Source organism: Haliotis asinina, chromosome 7 (genome assembly GCF_037392515.1).
Source record: "Haliotis asinina isolate JCU_RB_2024 chromosome 7, JCU_Hal_asi_v2, whole genome shotgun sequence".
Lineage (NCBI taxonomy): Eukaryota > Metazoa > Mollusca > Gastropoda > Lepetellida > Haliotidae > Haliotis > Haliotis asinina.
This window is the reverse complement of record NC_090286.1, coordinates 61,673,072-61,694,646: the sequence shown is the minus strand read 5'-3', so window position 1 is coordinate 61,694,646 and position 21,575 is coordinate 61,673,072. Positions and strand designations below refer to the sequence as shown.

Genomic DNA, 21,575 nt, shown 5'->3' with positions numbered 1-21,575 from the left:
ACATTGCTGATGATTTCTCGCCACTTAGATGTCAAACAACCACCTTGTCTCGGCTGTTCAGACAACCTGTATGTCTTATGTATGAATACATCACCTTCCCACAATGAAATTTCTCGTGTCCATTTGACATCCCCGCTTGGTAGGCATGATCTGTATAATGAAGGGTAGAGGTGTGCAGACTTTCCACGAAATAATATTGTTAGAGGAAAAGAGAAAAAACAAGCAAACTAATATTAAAAATAATTTATTAAATTAGGATGTTATGTACATAACAAAACTATAAAGCATTTAAAAAGAGAGCTACATATATCTGGCCTGTGAGTCATGGAGGAAATCAAGGACATTTGTTGAACGTGTAAGAACCATCTTAAAACTATCAACATACTGTATCCAAACTGTCATTGTGGCAGTTCAAAAACATTCATCAGTGACTTAAACATTCATATTTTCCTGATGTGCAACATTACAGAGAGTCATGATACCTGTGATGTTGATATCTGACCAGCAATTAATACTTACTTACACAGTAACTTCAATACAATTCAGTGGCCTTTCTAAACACCTTCCCATTATTTGAAAGGGCTGTTAATCTCATGCACCTTCTAGAGTAACAGGAAGGTTTGGACTGCCTGCGGGATAACATGCTAGATATCAGATGTATTGTGTAATGAGTAATCCCACTGCATTATAAAATCTATAATTTTGTGGTAGAAGTGACTTCAACTGCCTGAACATCTGAACTAAGACACCATAAGTACCAATGCACATAGGATCTGCATAGAAAAATATCACAGTCAAGGAAAATGTACAATTAAAACTTTTCTCCCACACTTCATCCATATCATTCACATGCATACACCTCTGACAAGAGTGAGAATATCAGTTAATGACCAAGAACCACAACTCTTTTATTCAACTAGCATACAAACTCCCTGGCACCATATTGAAAAGTGTTTAAATCTAGTCAGAAGGTTTGGAAGCCCATGGAGTATATTTGGAAAATGGCCTTTCTTTTCAGAACCACCACACAACTATTTATTGTTACTTTGACAAAGACCTCTAAAAATATGCTGGAAGGTTTGTTCTTTATACAGTCTACCCAGTATTGAAGTGAGTCTATTCCCTTAGATAATATCCTATGACAAAATATCTGTGTAATCCAAAATATTGTGCTAATTAAAAACATTAACTTAAATAGATACCACATTTATATTTGAGTATGAGATATATACTTTCTAATCTAAATAATTTATTTATTGAACCTAATATATGCCATTACTATAACAGTTTTGGCATTTGCCTAAGTTTATCTATGTCTAGAATATTGTCTGTTGTCTCTGTTGCATTAAACACTTGAAATTCACTTGTGTCGGAGCTAGGGTATCTATGTTGGTTCAAGGGCTCCTCATAGTGCCTGCAATGACTGGATAATCCTGGTGAGGAAACCTCTTCTCTTTGGATTGTATGATGAGGGGATACATGACGCCTTATTGGAGATGTTGGATAATGCCTTCTTGGATCCCGAGGTGATGGTGAGCAGGCCACAAAGTCTTTCTTAATAGGACTCTTTGACCCATTACTGCTACTGGAATACCCTGAGTAGTTGCCAACTCTGTTTGTCCTTTCACACAATGGACTTCGTGCATCTGTGTTGTGGTCCCTTGAGTGGCCTGCTAAGGAAGCTATACTGTTTCCCCTTAATCGATCTGGAGAAGCTGCCATACTGTAGTCTACTTTTAACTGAAGCATTTCATCTGTTACAGTTTTATCCGTTAAAGCTGTACCATTTGTGGAGTTCAACAAACCATATTTCTCTAAATACTTCTGTGTTCCCATTGTGATGTTGTTAGAGGACATACCATATTGTGACACATCAGGGGACATAGTGGTGTCTGACATGAGGACTCTTCGCAGCAGTGCAGTCTGGGATACCTGTTTGGGAAGGTTTAGGGAGTTCTTTCTCATTTTGCCTAGTTGTGTGAGTTGCTCATCATTCAGGTACTTTAGGGCCATTGCATTGATCTCCATGGATGTGTCAGAGTCAGATTCCAGCATCATGGAGAGATAGTTGATGCGGGGGATAAAGGTTGTGTCGGCTCCATTTCTCAACCTGGAAACAGATCAGTGATTGGTCATATTTGTGAAAACAAAATAAAATAAATTCCAGATGTTCTAAAGTACTTGCCAAACTGGTGCCATCCCCAACTGGGCCAACTGTCAAAAACATCATATATTTTCTTTTCAGAAATATTCCTCACAGGACTTGACATTTTTTAGAATTTCTTAAGGCCTCAATAGACCTTACCTTACCATGATGACAGCAGACCAAGAATATTTTAAGGCACACCCGGAACAGCATGCAGATTCTACAACCCAGTTGTTGTAATCTGAAATTTACTTACTGTAGGTGAGACAGAAATGCATGTGCATGTCCAGAAGACCCAGAGGCTTTCATGCTGGGTGTGACAGGGAGGCTATGCAGGGTTGTGTCCCCTTGAGTGGATTCAGGCAGCTTCATCTGCAGATCCGTTGTCTCACTGGTGTGCTCTGTCACATCACTGTGCTTACCTAACAGCTGTCGAATATTACCCTGGAGGAGGTAAGGAAGATGGAATATTTAGTCAGTGCTTCAGAAATATCCCGATTTATCCCAAAAGGTACAATTTGGTATAGTTACAGACATATCCTTCACTCTGTTGAGTTTAAAATTCAAAGCAAAGTATGACATTAATGATCAGTACGGGGAAATATTACTATGTTATTCTACCATGAAAATACTCAGTTTGAATTGGTGAGACAGTTGTTATCAAATCAAAGTAAACACAGATGACTGAAACAGAAGGTATCCTTTCTAGTATAATACTTCATTTCAAGTCCAAGTCAGCAGACTTTTAAACGTAAAGTTGTGAGTTTCAGTTTCACAACATGTTAGTTTATTGACCTGGTGTGCTACAAGCTAGAAGTAGGGGAGTAGTTAAGGTGCTAACTTCTCACACTCAAGACCTGGGTTTGATACCTCACATGGGTAAAGTGTGTAAAGCCACAGAACTCCCCAACGTGATGTTACCGGAATATTGCTAAAAGGAGCGTACAACTAAACTCACTCATATGTTGGAGTGAAGTATCATGGCATATACAGACTGATCAAATCTGTTTTGTGATTACATAATTTAGACTGACTGCTACTTCACTCAATATATTTACCCCCACCCCACCCAAAAGCCCAAAGAGTTTATATTATTTTGTCAATGATTGAATGGAAACAGACACACAATGTAGAGCTGTGTAACCTGTAGATTTAAACAAGCTTAATTAAGTATCAGAAACATATCACAAACCTCATGCTGAGTTCAAAAATGAATTTTGCATAGTTAAATCTACTGATATATTAGCTCCACACTGAAAACAGGGAACATATCTCCTAATGAACTAATCAGCTTTAAAAGCTGAGCCATTGAATTTTTTCCAGAACCTAATACACCCACAGACAAAATGAGATCAAAAGGACCAAGGGAAAGCCTGGAGTACCTTTAGAATACAGCACCACAACTTCTCGTGAGGATGTGTTAGAGTTAAATTAACTTAACCTAACCTAACCTATTCCAAACTTAACCCTAATCCTAATCACCTACAATTACGTAAAAGGGTGTTGTGACATGTTTTTAAAGTTTGTGGTGCTGTATCCTGAAGGTAGGCCGAAAGCCTTATCCTTTTGTTAACATGGTTAATGAAAGGAACAATACTGCTAATTACCCTTGCTAAGGATTATAAGTTACCAGTGTTATTTTACACAATAACATTAAGATTTCACTTTACACACAGTCTTTACAGTGGATTCTGGTAATATCCGCCACCATAAACAACTTTGTCTGTATCAGCGCAAGGTTTCAGTCTGGCAGAAATGCACTTAATTATCATTTAGAAATATCTGTAAAGATCGGCTTTTGTCTACTCGGGATATCAGCATTGATTTTCAGTCCCAACAAACAAATTATGAGAATGAATCTGCAAAAAAGGGCACATGAAAGACAGGCGCAACCCTTTAATGAAATTGAGTCCAAATGATGTAACAACACAATTCATGGTTACTCCAGATATTATTCGGAAATGGGAAGTGTCAATCAGTGTCTTGTTAATTAGTGAGTAGTAATTGTTACTTACATACAGTAATTCAAGTATTTAAAGTAAAATCGTATTAAGTCATTTCACTCGAGGCAAGGCACACAAAATGCAAAGTAAGATCAGTGACTTTTTCACACTGTAAACAAACTATATCTTGTTTCTATTTGAATGAATAAATATGAAAGTGCATTCAGACACTTCTTTGTGTTCCTTATTCAAACATATTTCAAATAAAGTTACAGTAAAACAGTGAACTTCAAGTGTTCGATGGCTTCATAAGCAAACTGACGATACTGGCACTCCATCAAAACCTTGGTCCCAAGTGATGATATTTCTCACAATTTATAAAAGATTCTGTTGTATATAACACTTATTTCTTTGCCAATATCAACAGTACACCTGACCTTGTATTAGAATGTACAAATTACTAAATGCATCTTACCAGCAAGTGTTCATAGTAAGCTTCATCCAAAACTTCACTTTCTCCTTCCTTCCCCTGCGACGATGATTCCTATCAAAGGAAAAGCATGTGTTTCAAATTCTTCCAATTATGGACAGCAGTTCTGATATTTCTGCACAAGAAATATCTGCTTACATTCTTAAAATACTTTTTTAGACAAACTGGAACATTAGGGGTACTCTCCTGCCAACACTAAGATAGCAACACATCAAGGTGACACTCACCTTGCTAATGCCACACATGCTGGCACTGATGGGGCTTGTCTGATAGCTGCCATCAAGAGATCCGGAATCCTTTGGTGAACGACTGGAAATAACAGTGTTACTAATGATAAATATGGAAGTAAATGAGAACTATAAAAAAAGAATCATAGTAAGCCTTAAGAAGGAATAGGAACAAGGATCACGGTCTTCATAAGAAAATATTAAGTAAGTGAATCAAACATATGTGAATAATGGCCCCCTTAATGGTAAAATATAATTTATGCCACCTAGTTTTGAACTCATATTGAGTGTAAAATTTCAGTTCTGAAAATTGGTACAAGAAACCATCGTCTCCTTGTTACAGGAGATGATTGCTTTTTGTGCCTGTTTTGCCAACATCAGAGACATGTTTTAAAATACCACTGATGTAGCTACAACATAACACATAGTGGCAAATTCAGACTGAATTGATACAAGTATACTTGTACTGTCAGTCAACCTGGTAACTTCACTTAAACAGTATTGGTACATGTCAGCTAAAATGTCAACCCTTGAATTTTTCCAACTTTGCGGCAACCTGCAATGCTGAAAAACCAAGGTTATGACTGAACTCACAACAACAATATCCAGACTTTACTATGGAACCTAAATTTTCACAGTAATTGTGATAGACACAGATGTCACCTGTTCCCAACCTCAGATTAGAGCTTATAAGAGCAGCATTCTACTGCATGACAGTGTTGATACTACTACACACCTGGTAGGCGATGACTGGTAGCTTGGCATGTCCAGGATGAGTTCTGACTGGACACTATCAACTGTCTGATTGTGTAGATTGATGTTGTCCACCACAGCTGTCAAGTCCCCTTGTGTCATGTCGTGCTGGTCATTGTCATCTCGCTGTGTGCTGTTGAGGGGTAGCGCTCCCTTATGCCGAATCTCCACAGGTGTTTGTGTTGAGCTACTGGGCTGGGATTCAGGTTCTTGTTGAAGGTGAACCACTGATGAAGACTGTGGTGATTGGGCCTTCACTGGGCTGGTCTGGAGAGACACTGATTGGACATCAGGACGAATAGTGGTTTCTCCAGGGCTTGGGAAGAACAGGGTTGTGTTGACAGCTGTTTCACATGTTTCTTTCGTACTTGGTGATACTCCAATCCCAGACTCTGTTTGAACGTTTGCATGTGGTGTTGGAGGAGTAGTCTGTGTAGGGGACTGGTGTTTCAGGAGCTGCTGCATCTGTGTTTGTAGTTGCTGAAGTTGAGCATTCTGCGCCAAGATCAACTGATAGATCTCAGGAGGCACCTGTTCCCAGTTTATAGTGTCTAAAGCAGAAGGAAGATTGGCATTGGTCTTGTCTGGAGTGTTGGGACTGCCTGTTTTAGGAGATGGGTTGGATCTGTCTGGTGTGACACTCAGACCACTATCGTCACTAGATTTACCGCTACAAGTGCTTTCTGTGTGAACTCGACTAGATGAATAGGAAGTCTGGAGCTGAGGTATATATCCATGCTGAATTTGCTGAGGATACCCTGTCACTTGCTGTTGGTGGTGAGGTATATGCCCTCCCTGGTGAGGGTTAGGAGTAAAAGCACTATTGAGTTGTGTGTACTGAGTGGGTACACTGGAAGCCGAGGTAGGTGTTGAGAGTGAAGCAGCCGGAAGCTGAGTTGGCAGGGGCCAATGCCCCTGGGCCACTGGCACACTCTGGTGTGGTAAGTGAGGCCCAGAGGATGGAATACTAGATTGCTGGGCAGTAGTGGGTTGTTGTGGTGGGAGGGAAAGAGCACTATTTGACTTGTGAGGAGTTATAACAGAATTCCCATTCAATTGTCTCGTTTGATTGTATGAGTAAGAGTTCTGGTTAATGTTCACATCCTGTACATTTTGGTTCATTGCATTCTGAACATGTTGAATCTTTCTATGATCAACAAAACCCTGTTTGCTAAAATGCCTATTCTGGTCACCTTGATTATAACCCTGAACATATTTTTCACATCTACTTGGCACAGAATTCTGCTGCTTATGTCCATTCTGTATTTGGGAACCTTGATTGTTTTGTCCATGCATTACATCATCCATATTAACACTGTGACCGCCATTCACAATTCCAGGACCCTGAGAAGGTGGAACTGAATTGGACTGAGACATTTCAACATGCCTGGTAAATGCAACATGTTTGTGTGGGCGAGGCATCCCACTGTGTGACATCTCTGGACGGCTCCTGGGAGTGGAGAGATCAGTATCGTCATTACTTAGTCTTGGTGTCACAGGAGGACTGAACGTCATATGCCGTACCAAATCCTGTGGCACCTGTGAATGCTTCTTCAGGGCAGGACCTTGAGATTTACCAATCTGTGATCGAACAGTGGGTGCCATATTTTGTTGAGGGGAATCAGGAAAATACAGTGAAACCTCTGGCACCATTGGTTGAGCTGAAAACATCTGAAATTGTAAATATTGTTACCATTAATTTTTACTTCTAAAGTCACAATGACCAAGCTGGTGACTTGTCACTCTCTCTGTTTTGATACGCTTAGGCACACATGAGCAGACTGGGTGAGGATCCCAATCCAACATTCTATATTTACTTTATAACAGATTTTCATGTAGAAGATGTAATTTAGATGAAGAATATCCTTAATTAACTACCAAAAGGCAGTTAAACTGATAGATGTGATAATTACAAGGCCTGAAAAGAAAATTCAAGATAATTTCTGTCTGTTCATAACAGAAACTTTCCACTATATCTCAGAAATCAAGAGACAGAAGAGAGCCATATGATCAGGATAAGGGCAAATAATGGTTTTATACACTGTATTTTAAGTATACATAGATGGATGTCAGTGCACCTATGCAAAGATCCTAATAATAATAACCATAGACTTAGGACTGTCTTAGGAGCGAAATGGCAAAAGTCTTGAACACATCCTTGGCTTACCCTTGCTTGATGTGGGGCGGGCAGTGATCTGGGTACAATATCCTCTGAACCTGTCCCACGCTCTTGTTCCTGGGTCTGGGGACACATCTCACTCCTGTTTCAACAAACATAGCGTCTCTTTCTTCAAATCTCCAGTGCGATGCTCTTCACTCACACACACATGGCAACCACACTCATTTTCCTTACAATATAAATATATTTAGAATGTAAATACAGTAGAATACTTTTATAACGAACATGGATATAATGAACTGACGGCTATAGCGAACTGTTTTAAAAGTCCCGAATAAACCACTATATGTTATCATATACAAAAGTCGTGTATAATGAATTCTCTAAACAAACTTACCGGCTATAGCGAACTGATTAGAAATCCCCGCGCGTCCCAGGTAACACTAATTAACGGTGTGAATAACGAACTGAGCCAGTTAGCGATGCTCACTTTGAATCCTCGACAGTTCCAGTTAACACTAATTAATGGTGTGAATAGTCAATTGAGGAAATTCAATCAGTGTCAATTAGCGGCGCTCACTTTCAAATCTGACCAATAAGTTAGACGTCAATGGCTAAGACTTTTGTGTACAAAACACACTCCAGTTTTTACACCCATGTGAAGTTGTAGTTTGCATTATTAACCAATCAGATTGACGACCTAGTTTTGTATACTTCCGGCACAGCAACTCGGTCTTTGGCGATTTAATAGAAAACGATAGTGCATCCCCTCAAAAGGCCTGTGTATATGCCTCCCACACACATCAGAAATGTTGACAGAAGCTTTTGATACTCGTGAGACTTTTAAAATACTATATATTCAATGACAAGTGACCTGTGTAAGATTACTGACTTTGTAGTGAAAAGAACGTAATATGAATGAATGAATGAATGAATGTACCAATAAACTGAGTACAAATGTGTTGTACTGTATAGTGTGTTTCACTGTTCTTTCAATGGATTTTCCTGAATAGCCAACTACGGATAAAACGAACTAATTTCAGTGGTCCCTTGTAGTTCGTTATAAAAGTATTTTACTGTACTGATATGATTAACAAGTTCTTAAGAAATACATCTTCATGTAAAAACAGTTTAACTTTAAACCCAATAATGAGTCACAGTCTTTACCTTTGTTACAATACCCCATTTCTTGTCTGGAATGAATGCTAAAGTACAACCAAAAACTGGTCAAAAATGCTCAACACAGGGATGCATAACTCCCACTCACATTGGTTGTTTACTGTGGGTGAGGGCTGCATCAAAAATCTCCCGCTTCTTCCCCTGCTGGACACTGGTCAGTTCACACTCTAATATTCCATTCTGTAGACTCACAGCACCCTAGAAAGCAACATACCGTCCATTAGTCTCTTGTCCTAATTGCTATCTGTCCTTACCTTTCTTGTACCATGCTTACCTAACACATAATTTGTAGTTTGGGATTCACAATGGCAACAGCCATTTGATCAAGGAAGTCGTGCTATGATACTAGTAACTGAGAATGAGTAATTTTTAAAGTTATTTTTATTGTTTAATGCTACACACAGTAACATTTCAGCGACACAATGCAACATGTAAATTTGAACAAAGACAATTCAGTGAACAATCCACTATGCCAGGGTACCACGACACACAGCAAACTTCTTTACCCAGTTTCAGCATAACCAGCGTGAAAAACCTTTTGTTCTACCATTGAAAGAAACGTCTTACTGTGTTGAGATTTGTTGCTTCATATCCACCATACAGGTCAAAGTTGAGCTTGTTGTTTCCAGTGCTGGTGTTGCACTCATAGAACTCTGGGCGAGAATGGAGGGGGCTGTACAGTACCACCAAAAACCCTTCCGGTGGACTACACACCCTATAAGGTAGATTAAACATCTTGGCATCAAATATATTGCCTGAGTGGATGAGTGGGTGGATGAGTGGGTGGGTGGGTGGGTGAGTGAGTGAGTGAGTGAGTGAGTGAGTGAGTGAGTGAGTGAGAGTGAAGTTTTACGCCGCTTTTAGCAATATCACGGCGGGGGACACAAGAAAATGGGCTTCACACATTGTGCCCCTATGGGGAACGGAACCCGGGTCTTCGGCATGATGAGCTAACGCTTTAACCACTAGGCTACCCCACCGTCCCACATTGCCTATGAACATATAAATTACTTTAACGTATGAAACTGTTCCAGTATATGTTGTCTTGTTCACATGTCCAGGTTATGTTTCAGAAATGGAGTTAATCAAGCTGCTAACTGGCACAAAAAATAAAAACAAAAAACAAAACAAAATAAAAGAGTGATAAATCATCTGTAAATGAGATAGAAGAACTATATTCCCATAGAACAAGGTACAGAAAAACATTAAGACCAGTTTGGACATGCATATAACTCACCTGTCTTGGAGGACTTTGTTATGGAGATAGCGAATACAGCTAGCCCATACAAACGGGTGATGAACCATTGCTACTCCTGACACCCAACTGAAAATTAAACCACAGTACAATATGCTTTATAGATCAGCAGGTCTCTTTACAGAGCTAAACCAGTTTTCATAAACGAATTACTGGTATGTTCAAATGAAATAGTATTTTACACTTTTTGTTTCCTAAAGTGCACCCAAACACTAGTTCTATTTGTTAGTTTAGTGTTTTTCATTTCAGACTTGCACAGAGGAGAAAATATTGCTACCTTGACACATGCATGATTCTTGTGCCAGCAATGCTGCATGATGTATTGGGGCAAGGTGTGGCATTTTTTTGGTACACAATTGAGCTTTAGGCCACATTTGTGCCCTGATCGTGCATAGTGCTGCAATGGTGCGCACTGACACTTGTTTACACATAGGCGAAGCATAAGTATTGTTAATGCATTGTTCACATCTACCATACAAGACTGTCCTGCAATGTCACACTCAACATGCAGAGTTCCCATACAGCCATGCAATGCCCTGACAGTATTATGCGTTACACTCCTACACTTAATCTAACAAACCCTAGTAGGAGGTCGTGTCAGGTAACTTTTGGGCGACCTATGACCATCCAATCAAATGCAAGATCGCCGACAGGATTTAACCAATCACACAACAGCTACTGTTAAGTGTTTGGCGGGTCACTGACACTGACGAAAATCCGCATTAATCACAGATATTTGACCTGCAGTGTATGCACATTTGGGTTTCTGTTGGCATGGTTACCATTAGCTAAAATTTCCACAAGCTGACGTACTGAATATTGTCAAAACGCTATTTTCAACAACTGTTTACTCACTGTTGTGGCATGCTCATTGTGCATCACCCGGACACTATCGTGCAGAAAATAACATTCAGAATTGTTCAGGTACAAACCATTTTGAGGTGAAGTTCCCAGGAATTGTCACTGAGGTGACATTATTCGCCACCACAAATTATCAAATCAAACTTAGAAATGATTGAAAGTGAAGGTCATAATCTAAGAAGGAGTTAAATATCAACTTCTCTTGATATCTTGCTCTGTCAGTGTTCAAAACACACAAATAGTTTCAAGACTCACTTTGACCTTGACATGAATGTCACATTGTACTAAGTATGCAAAAATAGTAATGAAGAAATTGCTTACTGAAAAACATTCACAGGAAATCTTGGAAATGAAGAAAATGCACTGAACTGTTCTTGAGATATCTCGCTGACAATCTTAACATGCAATTTAACATGATGAAATCTTCAAAGTGTCATCGTAACCTTGAAAATTATGTGAACGTCACCAAAATCATCTGGACCTTGTGCCTTTCCTCAATGAAACTTGGTGTCCAGTGAACGGTTCTTGAGATATCTTGCTGACAAGCTTAACATGTTGAATCTTCAGTGTGTCGCCATGACTTTGAAAATTAAGTGAAGGTCACCAATATCGACTGGGTCCTGTGCCTTCCCTAGGTAAAGCTTGGTGTTGAATATGGAGAAAATCCAGTGAACCGTTTTTGAGATATCTCGTAGTAAAGAGTAAAAGAAGTCCCCTTGTGACTTTAAAATGTAAGTCAAGGGCACCTAACCTGATTGGGAAATTTCTTAGACTTTGATGAACCTTGGTACCATATATAAAAGAATCTAGCCAAAGGTTCATAAGAATATTCCCAATTCGTATGTACAGACAGATGGACGGAGTTTAATACGTACTATACTCCCTGCTTCAAGCTAAATGTGCTGCTACGAATGAAAAGGTATGTGCAAATGTCAACTTTCACAATTTGGTAAGCTGTGTTCTGATAGGTCAGTCTTAAGGGTTAACTGACGCGACCTCTTACTAAGTTAGACTCAGTATAGGAGTGTAGCTGATAATAATGTGACGAAGTTTACTTGGACTGACTAGAGAGTGAAATTATCACTCTTCAGTAAATAGTTTAGTAAACATTAACATCACATATTGTGTCATAAAATTAGGGCAAGTGGAAAATCAGTCAGGAAAAGTTACTTTTTTGAAGTCACTTGCCTTGTTGCAAGTAGCTTTTCAAAAAATTTTTGAACCCCTGTGTTGCCAGTGTTCATGGTTTGCATAGGTGGTACCCCTCACAATCCTCAAGCTTATTTCTGAAGACTTTCATCACTGGCACACAGAAGCGCACACAATTGCAGCAACAAAATCATGCAAGTGTCAGGGTGGCATAAGATTGTTCTACATGGCTGCCAGCCATTGCTCAGAGAGGTGTAACATGGGAATTCAAACCACGATATTTACTTACATGCCAACAACAGGAAGATTAAGCACTTTGGGATCCGATTCGAGGACCAGTAACAGTTTTCGAGTGTGGTCCATTGTTAGGTAACTGGCATAATGAAACATAAACCATCATTAGCAGACCAATAACATTCACTGATTGTATAGCCAAGTAATAACATAACAACTTACAAACATCAGCACAAAAAATACCTTCCTTGTTCAGTCATGAGACACTTTGTCAGCCATGTTGATCTGTGAACAAAATGCTCACCCTCACAAAAACAAATGGATCTGACAGTAAGACTTGGTGGTTTGGTTGATTGCAAGCTATCATCTGCTTCCTCATAATATCAGTCACTAGTTTGTCCTGATGATTTACAAGCTGCTAACATGTAACTGGAATATTGCTGTGAGCAGCATTTTACACTAAACAAATCACAATTAGAAAGTAAGATTCTTTATGGATAATAACTTCTTTATTATATATGATGCAACCTTTCGTATACAGTTGTCGAGTAAGAGTATGCATCATATGTCATAAAGAAGTTGTTATCCGTGAAGAATCTCATTTTCTTATTGTGATTTTTTTCTTTCTTTTTTATAACATGTATAATCTTACTTTGAAACAGATCACGCCAAAAAGGGTTGGGGCTTTGCGTCATGTTTTCTGTCTAACATTAATCTAGAACACTGTCATACAATTCTTACACAAAATCTCACTTTATGGATAAGTCTGTCAAAAATACAGAACAGCACACATCAAGTTGTGGGAGGAAAAGTACATGTGACTTACCCACTCTTGGGAGTCCCCTGCACATGGCTGATACTCCTCGGACCTGCAAGGTTCTTAGAAAGTGCTGTAGGTATAATTGGAACTGGTTGTATAGGAGATGCCTTGATGACTGTGTTTAAGGTGACAACATCAAAGTCAAGGTGAGCAATGGACTGGTCCCCATGACTGAGGAAGTTACACCAGCCTTTGGTGAGCAGAAAGTTACATACATCCACAGCCTCTTTACTCTCACAGCGCTGTTTTAATAACTGAAAAAGGAAGAATAAATACTGAATGTTTTAGAATGCGCTATAAGAAAAAATCAACTTAATTAGGTACAACTACGTTGATTCTTGAATGATCTGCATCCTTTGAATGCAATAACAAAACATCAGTGTGACCAATTTTCTTAAAGGAGACTTGATGTCCTGATTGGAGATAGTGTGCCCCTCTGTATCTTCACCCCAAATGTATATACCTTTAGAGCATTAGTGTAGTCCTCCACTGAACTGCCAGTTCTGGAGCTGCCATTGACACTCATCTGTAATCACGTAAACCAACATTACAAAACTACATGTGGAATCTGGAAATGATATAAGTAGATCTAGACCATAACATGAACCACTTAATTGAATAAGTTATCTGTAAATATTTTTATGTACTGAAGTGCTTATCCAGATTATCTCAGTGTGAATCGTATCATATCGATTAAAAATATTTCAAAGCTTACCAATACAGGGATCATGACATCACCAGGTGCCAGGTTCTTCAAGGTTGAAGCACTGCTAGGTCTATTGTCTAATCGGTCAATACTGAACATCATACCATCTCCATCTATATGAAAAACATTCACATTACACATTGGTAACCATACTATTCTTTATTGCTGAGTTCCCAAGAGTACCATAATTTCAAAAATGTGATTTCCTGAATAAAATTGATATTTTATACTTATTCTGACTCGTTATGCTTACCTCCTCCCTCTATGAGAAGATAGTGGAACACTTGTCCCTTGAAGTTCCCTTCTATTTGAAGCGTAAGTACAATACACTCATCCACCAGATGCCTGCCTTTCCCACCAATATGGTCACATGACCTACCATGCCAGTCACTCTCTGAAATCTTATAACCCAGACACAAGAATTACTAGGAATTCAGCGTGCCTGAGAGGGGCGGCTGGGAGGGCTTGATGCCATGAGACAAGATAAGTATAAAATATCAATTTTATTCAGAAAATGAAATATTTTTCCTTATCCTGACTCATACTAATTATGCCTTCGGGGACTATAAAGGTGGTAGTTTGATCACAAATGGGGGGATAACATCAAGACTGGAATGTGAGATGGATGGATGGATGGATGGATAGATCCATTTTGGGAGTCTCAGTGATGGTTGTCCTTTTTCATTCTCTCCCTGGAAAGTCAGTTGCAGCACTGTCATCTATTTTATCTTAAAGGTCACATGCAACGTAAAACACAACTTTGCAGATTCTGGTACCTTTAGGTATGCACTTACCGAAACAAATCATAAAAAATGTCAATTCAACCTATAAAGTTGAAAAAAAAAACGCGATGAAAAAAAGCCCGCGAAATCGGAGTTCAAACGTTTCACTAAATACCCCCCAGCGCTGGGGGGAAAACTGGTTTCAACAGCTGTGCTGTGCTGCGTCCATAACGCATGCGCAGTAAATAGGTTCGCGGAGCTTGAAACAGTATGCATGCCCAGCGTCGTGAGCAGTAGTCTAATCTTGGTTGTGTACACAAACAAGTAAATAATCTACTCGTTACGTAAAACAACTTGTTGATTGTGGTAAGCAGTCTCTGTCACAGAGAAAGCTCAGTCTCTGGTTTATTCACACCTATATGTCTGTCTGCCTGTCTGCTAAAAGGCAACATGCATTACACAGCTTCAATTATTGACCACATGCAATTTGAACTTAACACCTATCAGACTATACGACATAAAGAAAATAAGTTGATTTATGACTCGTGCACCCGTGTCCCATGTCTGCCACATTATGTAATTAGGCACGTGTGATACACATGACATGTTTTTATGTCTGTTGGTTGGAAACAAACTACATTCATTTTTTTCGGATGACTGGATTTGACGGAAACTGGTGCAAACTCTTGTCAGTTTCAAGTCCTGCTTTGTACTCGGACGAATGACAGATTCCAGCCACGCAGTAGTTTACAATCTCTACTGACATGATTTTTTATTGGATCGAGCGCAAATTCAGAGAACATGTATTTTCTAAACCCAACATCTCTATATATACATATGGAAATTAATTAAGCAACACCAAATTCAAAGACACATAAAAACTTAACAAAGTTTAACGAAGTAATTTTGATGATTGATTATTCAATTTTGATGTATTGACATACAGCATGAGCTTTTCATGGGTTGATATGACGCGCGTGAAGCTTGCACAGCGCACGTGCATTGCTTTAACCTCAACTTTCGAAAAATGCACTTTTTCCCTGGGGTGTTTACAAGCGCAGGTTGTCGATTGCATTCGGTTTTTCATTCATTTCAATGTCATGGCACGTAGGAAATTATCAGAGGCCACTCGTTGGCAAATAATCGGCATGAGGAATGCTGGTATGTCTCTAAGACAAATCGGGACTCAAATCGGACGACATCATTCCATAATTTCAAAACTTTTGAAAAAATACCGGGCCACTAATGAAGTTAAAGACCTGCCTAGACCAGGAAGACCCAGGAAGACCACAGTCCGGGAGGACAGAGCTTTACTGAGACTTGTACGGCGCAGGTCCTTCGACTCGAGCTCTCGGTTGAGACAGGAGTGGCTTCCAGGGAGACTCATCTCGAACAGGACTGTTCGGAATCGTCTGAAAGCTGCAGGATACCGGGCAAGGAGGCCAATCAAGCGACCCAGACTGTCTCCAGCCCATAAGGCAGCCCGACTGGCCTGGTGTAATGACCGTTTGCACTGGAACATTGCCTCTTGGAGGAAGGTCCATTTCTCAGATGAGAGCCGGTTCTTGCTGCACATGGTGGACGGTCGTACTCGGGTCTGGAGGCAGAGGAACACAGCAATGGCTCCACGGAACATCCAGGAGACTGTGGCCTTTGGGGGAGGTTCCGTTATGGTATGGGGGTGCATTTCCATGAACTGCAAGTTGGATATCATTACCATCCGTGGCAACCTTAACGGTGTTCGTTACCAACAGGAGGTTCTTGACAGGGCTGTGGTACCTCATTTTGAGAACCATCCTCTGGCAACGAGACCCATATTTATGGACGACAATGCTAGACCTCACAGGGCGCATGCTGTAAATGATTTTTTGCGGCAAAATGCAATTGACAGAATTCCATGGCCTGCCATGAGCCCTGACCTCAACCCCATTGAACATTTGTGGGACTTTATTGGCCGTCGTGTGAGGCAGAGAGACCCACCAGTCCATAATCTCAACGAATTGACGGCTGCCCTGCATGAGGAGTGGAACAGGATCCCCCAGAATCAGATCCGGAGACTCATCCAAGGAATGAGGAGGCGTCTGGAATCGGTGGTGCGTGCGCAGGGAGGACACACTAGATATTGATGAAAGTCGGTGTGCAGACTCTCAGATGACTGTTCTTTCTTTCCATGTGACATTTGTGTTAATACACCTGACAACAACGTCTGTGGATGAATAGTAAATTGTGTCCATTTTTTCATGAATTTAAGACAGTTTTAAGAATTTGGATTTCGTTGCAATAAAGCAAAGTCTTGATACTTTTTCCCTTTAAGTTGTTTGTCAGAGATCGTCTGTTGAATAAAAAAGTGTCAAACTATATCAACCCGGCATATTTTGATTGTCAGAACACTTCAAAGTTGCTCCAATAGAAAAAATTGGGGTGTTGCTTGATTAATTTCCAGGTGTATACATTCTTCATTCTTTTAGTGTATATGGTTTTGTTTGACAACAGTATATGAATCTATACTGAAACGACGCATCAAGTACACAAAAAGAAGTTGTTATCCTTAAAGAATCTTACTTTCTTGTGACTGGCTATACTTCTAAAATGCCCATCAAACAGATCATCTTTCTGTACACACAATGAACCCTCAGTATATCAGCAAATGAAACAGCCAAACGGAAGCCGTCGTTACACTTAAGTGCATATCCACCCGCTGTGACTGGGTTCGGTCCCCCGAGGGCTTCGTTTCGGGGAAAGTAAGCCCAAGTACAAAATATTGCACTTTTGAATCGCGATTGTACGCTTATAATTGTGTTTATTTGTTTTTTTAAAGCATCAATGTATATTATATGTCATGAATAAGTGATAAAAGTGTTTTAACTATGTTCGATTTTTTGGTTGCATGTGACCTTTAACGACCTTTGGTAGAACGATGGGAAGCGGCAACACGTAAGCGTTCATTCCTTCCAATGAGATTGCTGAGAGTGACTGTTGCCCATGCAATTGAATCTGGTACTGGAGATACAACTGTTGGTATCGGTTGAACCTGGTGGCAAATAGGTCTATTTGCGGTGATCTGAATGTCTGACTGATGAATCGAAACGCCTGAAGATGTATCCACCCTGTTGGAGATGGTTGTAAAGGACATGACATAATGTCTGCCATGATGTTGCATGCACCTGGGACGTGGCATGCCTTTATGTAGAGATTCGAGTCATCAACGCTGTCAAAGAGTTGAAAGGTTAGTTGTAGCAGCCTGTGAGATCATGTTGACCCTTGCTTGTTTATGTGGAACGCTACTGTGGAGTTATTGGTGTGGACCATCAGTAGGCTATTCCTCAATGTGGTCGATCATTGTCGTACTGCATTGATTACAACTTTCATCTCCAGGTGGTGGGCATGCAGAGTGCTTTCATTGCTCACCCAAAGTCCACCTGCAGCTTTTTCCAAGTGGGCACCCTAAGTCGTAGCAACACATCTGCATAGAGATGACTGTTGCAGTTCAGCTCTGTCAAATAAATCTCTGCAACACTGTAATGGGCATAGTCGTAGTCTTTCCCTTTGGGTCAAATGCTGCGCTGAGGTGAGTAGACTGAGAAGACACTGCCACTGTCGTAGTGGTAACACAGTGAGTAGAACTTGCAGTATCATTTTTTTGTATCTTGTCTCTACACTTTCATCTTGCAAACATTTTCCTACCTGTAATGTCAAATACAACTCTGACTTCATCAAATCTTCAAGTAATGCAATAATGTGTAGGCCATGTTCGTTGCTGCAGGAACAATTCAATCAGATGAATGTTCATGAAGACAGTGAGGTAGTACAAACAAGTACATAATTCATCTGTAATGAAGATGCTGGTACCAGAATTGCTTCGTTTTCAATTGTCAGCACTGTAGGTTGCGAGTGAGATGTCCTCCATGTGAAGTCTATTTATAGCTGACAGGCTGTTGCGACAAAAATGTCATATGTTGCTTCTGGCCTTTCAGATAAACAAGATTAGAAGACCTCTTTGCCTCAGACAATCAAATGTTGCTGTAGACTGCTTTCTGGGTTGTAAATGAAGTCGTGCTAATGTTGAAAGGCCAAATTGTTTACATCTGTAGACGACTTCCTGACATGTGACCAATAGCTGTACTCTGCACAGGGCATTGTCTTTCAAGGAACAATCAGATTGCAGATGTGATGTCACTGGTGATGCAAGATCAGTGTGAAATCTTGTGTAGTCGCGATTCCCTCCGTAGCATTCAGTCTTGTCTGAACTCCACAGTTCAGCTAATCTAAGAGATACATGAATGAGCATGTAACCCTTCCATACTGATGTAGGTAGACTGTGGGAAGACTTGCCCAAATTCCTGCTGCAACCTCGTTGTCCAGGGGGGCACCCATACTTTGTTTGGTCAGTTGTGTTGGTGGTCATTGTGTTGGTGTTCTTCAACTGACGATAATACCGTTGTTATCTTTATACAGACGTGTAGCAAGTTGACTGTGAACAGGAACATGCTTACCATGCATCCTCTTCATACAACAGACCTAATGCAGCTGATGAACTGTCACGCAGGGTGACTGTCCTTGTAGCTGAAGACTGATATTTCCATTCGTCTTCAAATTCTTCAAAACAGTGATGCATCATGTGAGTGGTGAATTGTTGCTTGAAGAGGCTGGTGTCCAAAGACTGCATTGCATGCAGAGGCATCTGACATGTTGAGTGTAGATGTTGTAGTGTTGAATGTCTGCATAGAATGTAGACTCTTTGAAAGTTGCAACACTTTTGCAGACATAGTTGATGACAGTCTAGTAGACGCTGAATCTTGATCAGGAGTGCTGACGATCAACAAGTGGGACGATATATCATTGAGGGACTTCGTAGAAGACATTTCAAGAGTACTAGCTGAAGCCTTAGTCTTAGACAACAACAACTTCAACTTCTTAGGTTGAGATGATCCCTCTTCTGACGACGCCCTCTTCTGAGATTCTAGACAAAGTCTCGTTGGTATCATGACCATGCCCCCGAGGTACATCTGGAAGATCACTAAAAACATGAATGTCAGCAGTGGTCAACACACAGTTACTAGATGCGGAATCAAACAATTTATTAGACATGACTTGAGAGAGCCTACATTGTTTGTCCTCAGCACGCCTCTTAACAGTATATAAAAATTGATATTCAATATGAAGCAAAATCTGTATCAGATATATTCTTGCAAAGTTCACAGCGAACAATGGAAGAACAAATGGATCTGCATAAAGGACATAATATATGCGGGTCAATAGCAGACAGCCGTAACTTACATTGGGAGCACGATTTCATCAACACAAACCAATTCTGAGTTGAAGAAAATATGCCCAAACCACATGGAAAATATATATATTTCAGCAATAATTACATATCATAACAATGATAAATGCAATCCAAAAACCGAATACGATTTAGGTTAAAGGAAAACTTATCTGGAGTATCGGGACTCCAACCATCCTCGTGTCATGAAGGCGAGTGACTGGCATGGCTGGTCATGTGACTATTGGCAAGAAAGGGAGGCTTCTGGTGGATGAGTGTGTTGAACATCCACTTCAAATAGAAGGGAACATCAAGGGGGGGCACAATGGATGGGGGGCAGATAGCCAGGGGGTAGTTGTCGGGAGGCAGTTAGCCTGATACAGAGTCAGGATAAGTATAAAATATCAGTTTTATTTATACAATTACATTTTCAAAATAACTACCTGAAAGTCATATTAAAGGGACATTGATCTAGAGCAATTTCCAGGGACTAGTTGTTGCTTTTGTTATTGCATTTTCCCCAAGACTAAATGGAAGTGATCTGTGCTGTGCCACATGCTAGCAAAATTGGTAGTATAAGGGCATATCTTTACATTTATCAACAAAGCTGAAATAGAGTGTCATCTTGGAATGAATTGGAAAATGTAGTTATCTTTAGTACCTATTAATATTTCCATTTTCATCATCGTGATAAGAAATGAATCCACTTTCAAATTGACCTTCATCTGTCAGTGGTAAACAATATTAGGATTGGAAGAAAATTAAGCATCCATCTTTCGTATTGTCTCAGTAGGTTGAAGAAATTTTGTCATGGTGGACAGCTGAACAGTCCCATGTCCGTCAAGGTCAAGGCCATAGGGACTGGCCACCAGGCAACTAGACATGATTACATTGTTCGCTTGAAAGCACTTATCACTCTGGATCAGGGCCCTTTTAATGTATCAGTTTGGAACCAATGAAAGCTTGGTGTATTGAAAAGAATTCCATGGCTTTAAAATTCGCAAAGAGGGAGGAGATAAGCATATTAAGCATGAGTCAGGAAAAGGAAAAGTACCAAGGATAGTATGTAACCTAAATATATCCTTTCTGGACAAGTTTTCAGGTAATATCTGGTACACATATAAACTGTTTGAAATATGAAAAGACTCAAAGTAAAATAACTGTATCTATATTAACTTAGACAAGCTTTGTATACAATGCTGAAATGCAGGGACGTACCATCGTCAACAATGAGGCTTCCTATCAGGACACAATCGCGAGCCTGACCACAGCTCATACACTGGCGGTGCGCAATTCGCAACACTTTTTCAGACAGACATATCCGTGGTTTCCTACAAATACAGAAAACATGTAGATATTATTAGTTTGTCTTTAGTTTGACTTCATTTTGTGGACTGGTGGCTTTCTACACTGGCAATTCAGGGCCTTAATCTGAGAGTATGGGCTTGAATCCTGTGTGTATCTCAGCCGCCAAACATACTTGACTCTGTTTGAGAAAGTGTAATCCCAAGCATAACATGTTGCAGAAAGTAAGATAGGTTAAAAAAAAATTAAATATGGAGTATGTGGTCCCATTTGAACCCAATGTCAAGTATTTCCGATAATATAGTAATTGCAATGTTTCCTACTCACTGATATTATTTGCTGCTAATGTATGTTCACTCTACTGCACATAGTTTCTCTGTCATATACTTGACTTTTGCACATC

At 39.9% G+C, this 21,575-nt stretch overlaps 1 protein-coding gene across 1 annotated transcript in view; it reads right to left on the bottom strand.

Moving 5' to 3' along the window:
• Nucleotides 1-228: 228 nt before the first annotated feature.
• LOC137291704 (SCL-interrupting locus protein homolog) overlaps nt 229-21,575 on the bottom strand; it is a 31,054-nt gene continuing 9,707 nt past the window's right edge. Inside the window, exons 4-17 of the mRNA XM_067823151.1 lie at nt 21,086-21,198; nt 13,892-13,995; nt 13,640-13,702; nt 13,183-13,430; nt 12,412-12,495; nt 10,095-10,181; nt 9,425-9,572; nt 8,946-9,055; nt 7,727-7,820; nt 5,543-7,230; nt 4,807-4,888; nt 4,565-4,633; nt 2,403-2,590; nt 229-2,110 (exon numbers count right to left, since the gene is read on the bottom strand). Of these exons, the coding sequence (XP_067679252.1) occupies nt 1,279-2,110; nt 2,403-2,590; nt 4,565-4,633; nt 4,807-4,888; nt 5,543-7,230; nt 7,727-7,820; nt 8,946-9,055; nt 9,425-9,572; nt 10,095-10,181; nt 12,412-12,495; nt 13,183-13,430; nt 13,640-13,702; nt 13,892-13,995; nt 21,086-21,198 (3,910 nt within the window). The 3' untranslated portion in view covers nt 229-1,278. The remainder of the gene's footprint in view (nt 2,111-2,402; nt 2,591-4,564; nt 4,634-4,806; nt 4,889-5,542; nt 7,231-7,726; nt 7,821-8,945; nt 9,056-9,424; nt 9,573-10,094; nt 10,182-12,411; nt 12,496-13,182; nt 13,431-13,639; nt 13,703-13,891; nt 13,996-21,085; nt 21,199-21,575) is intronic.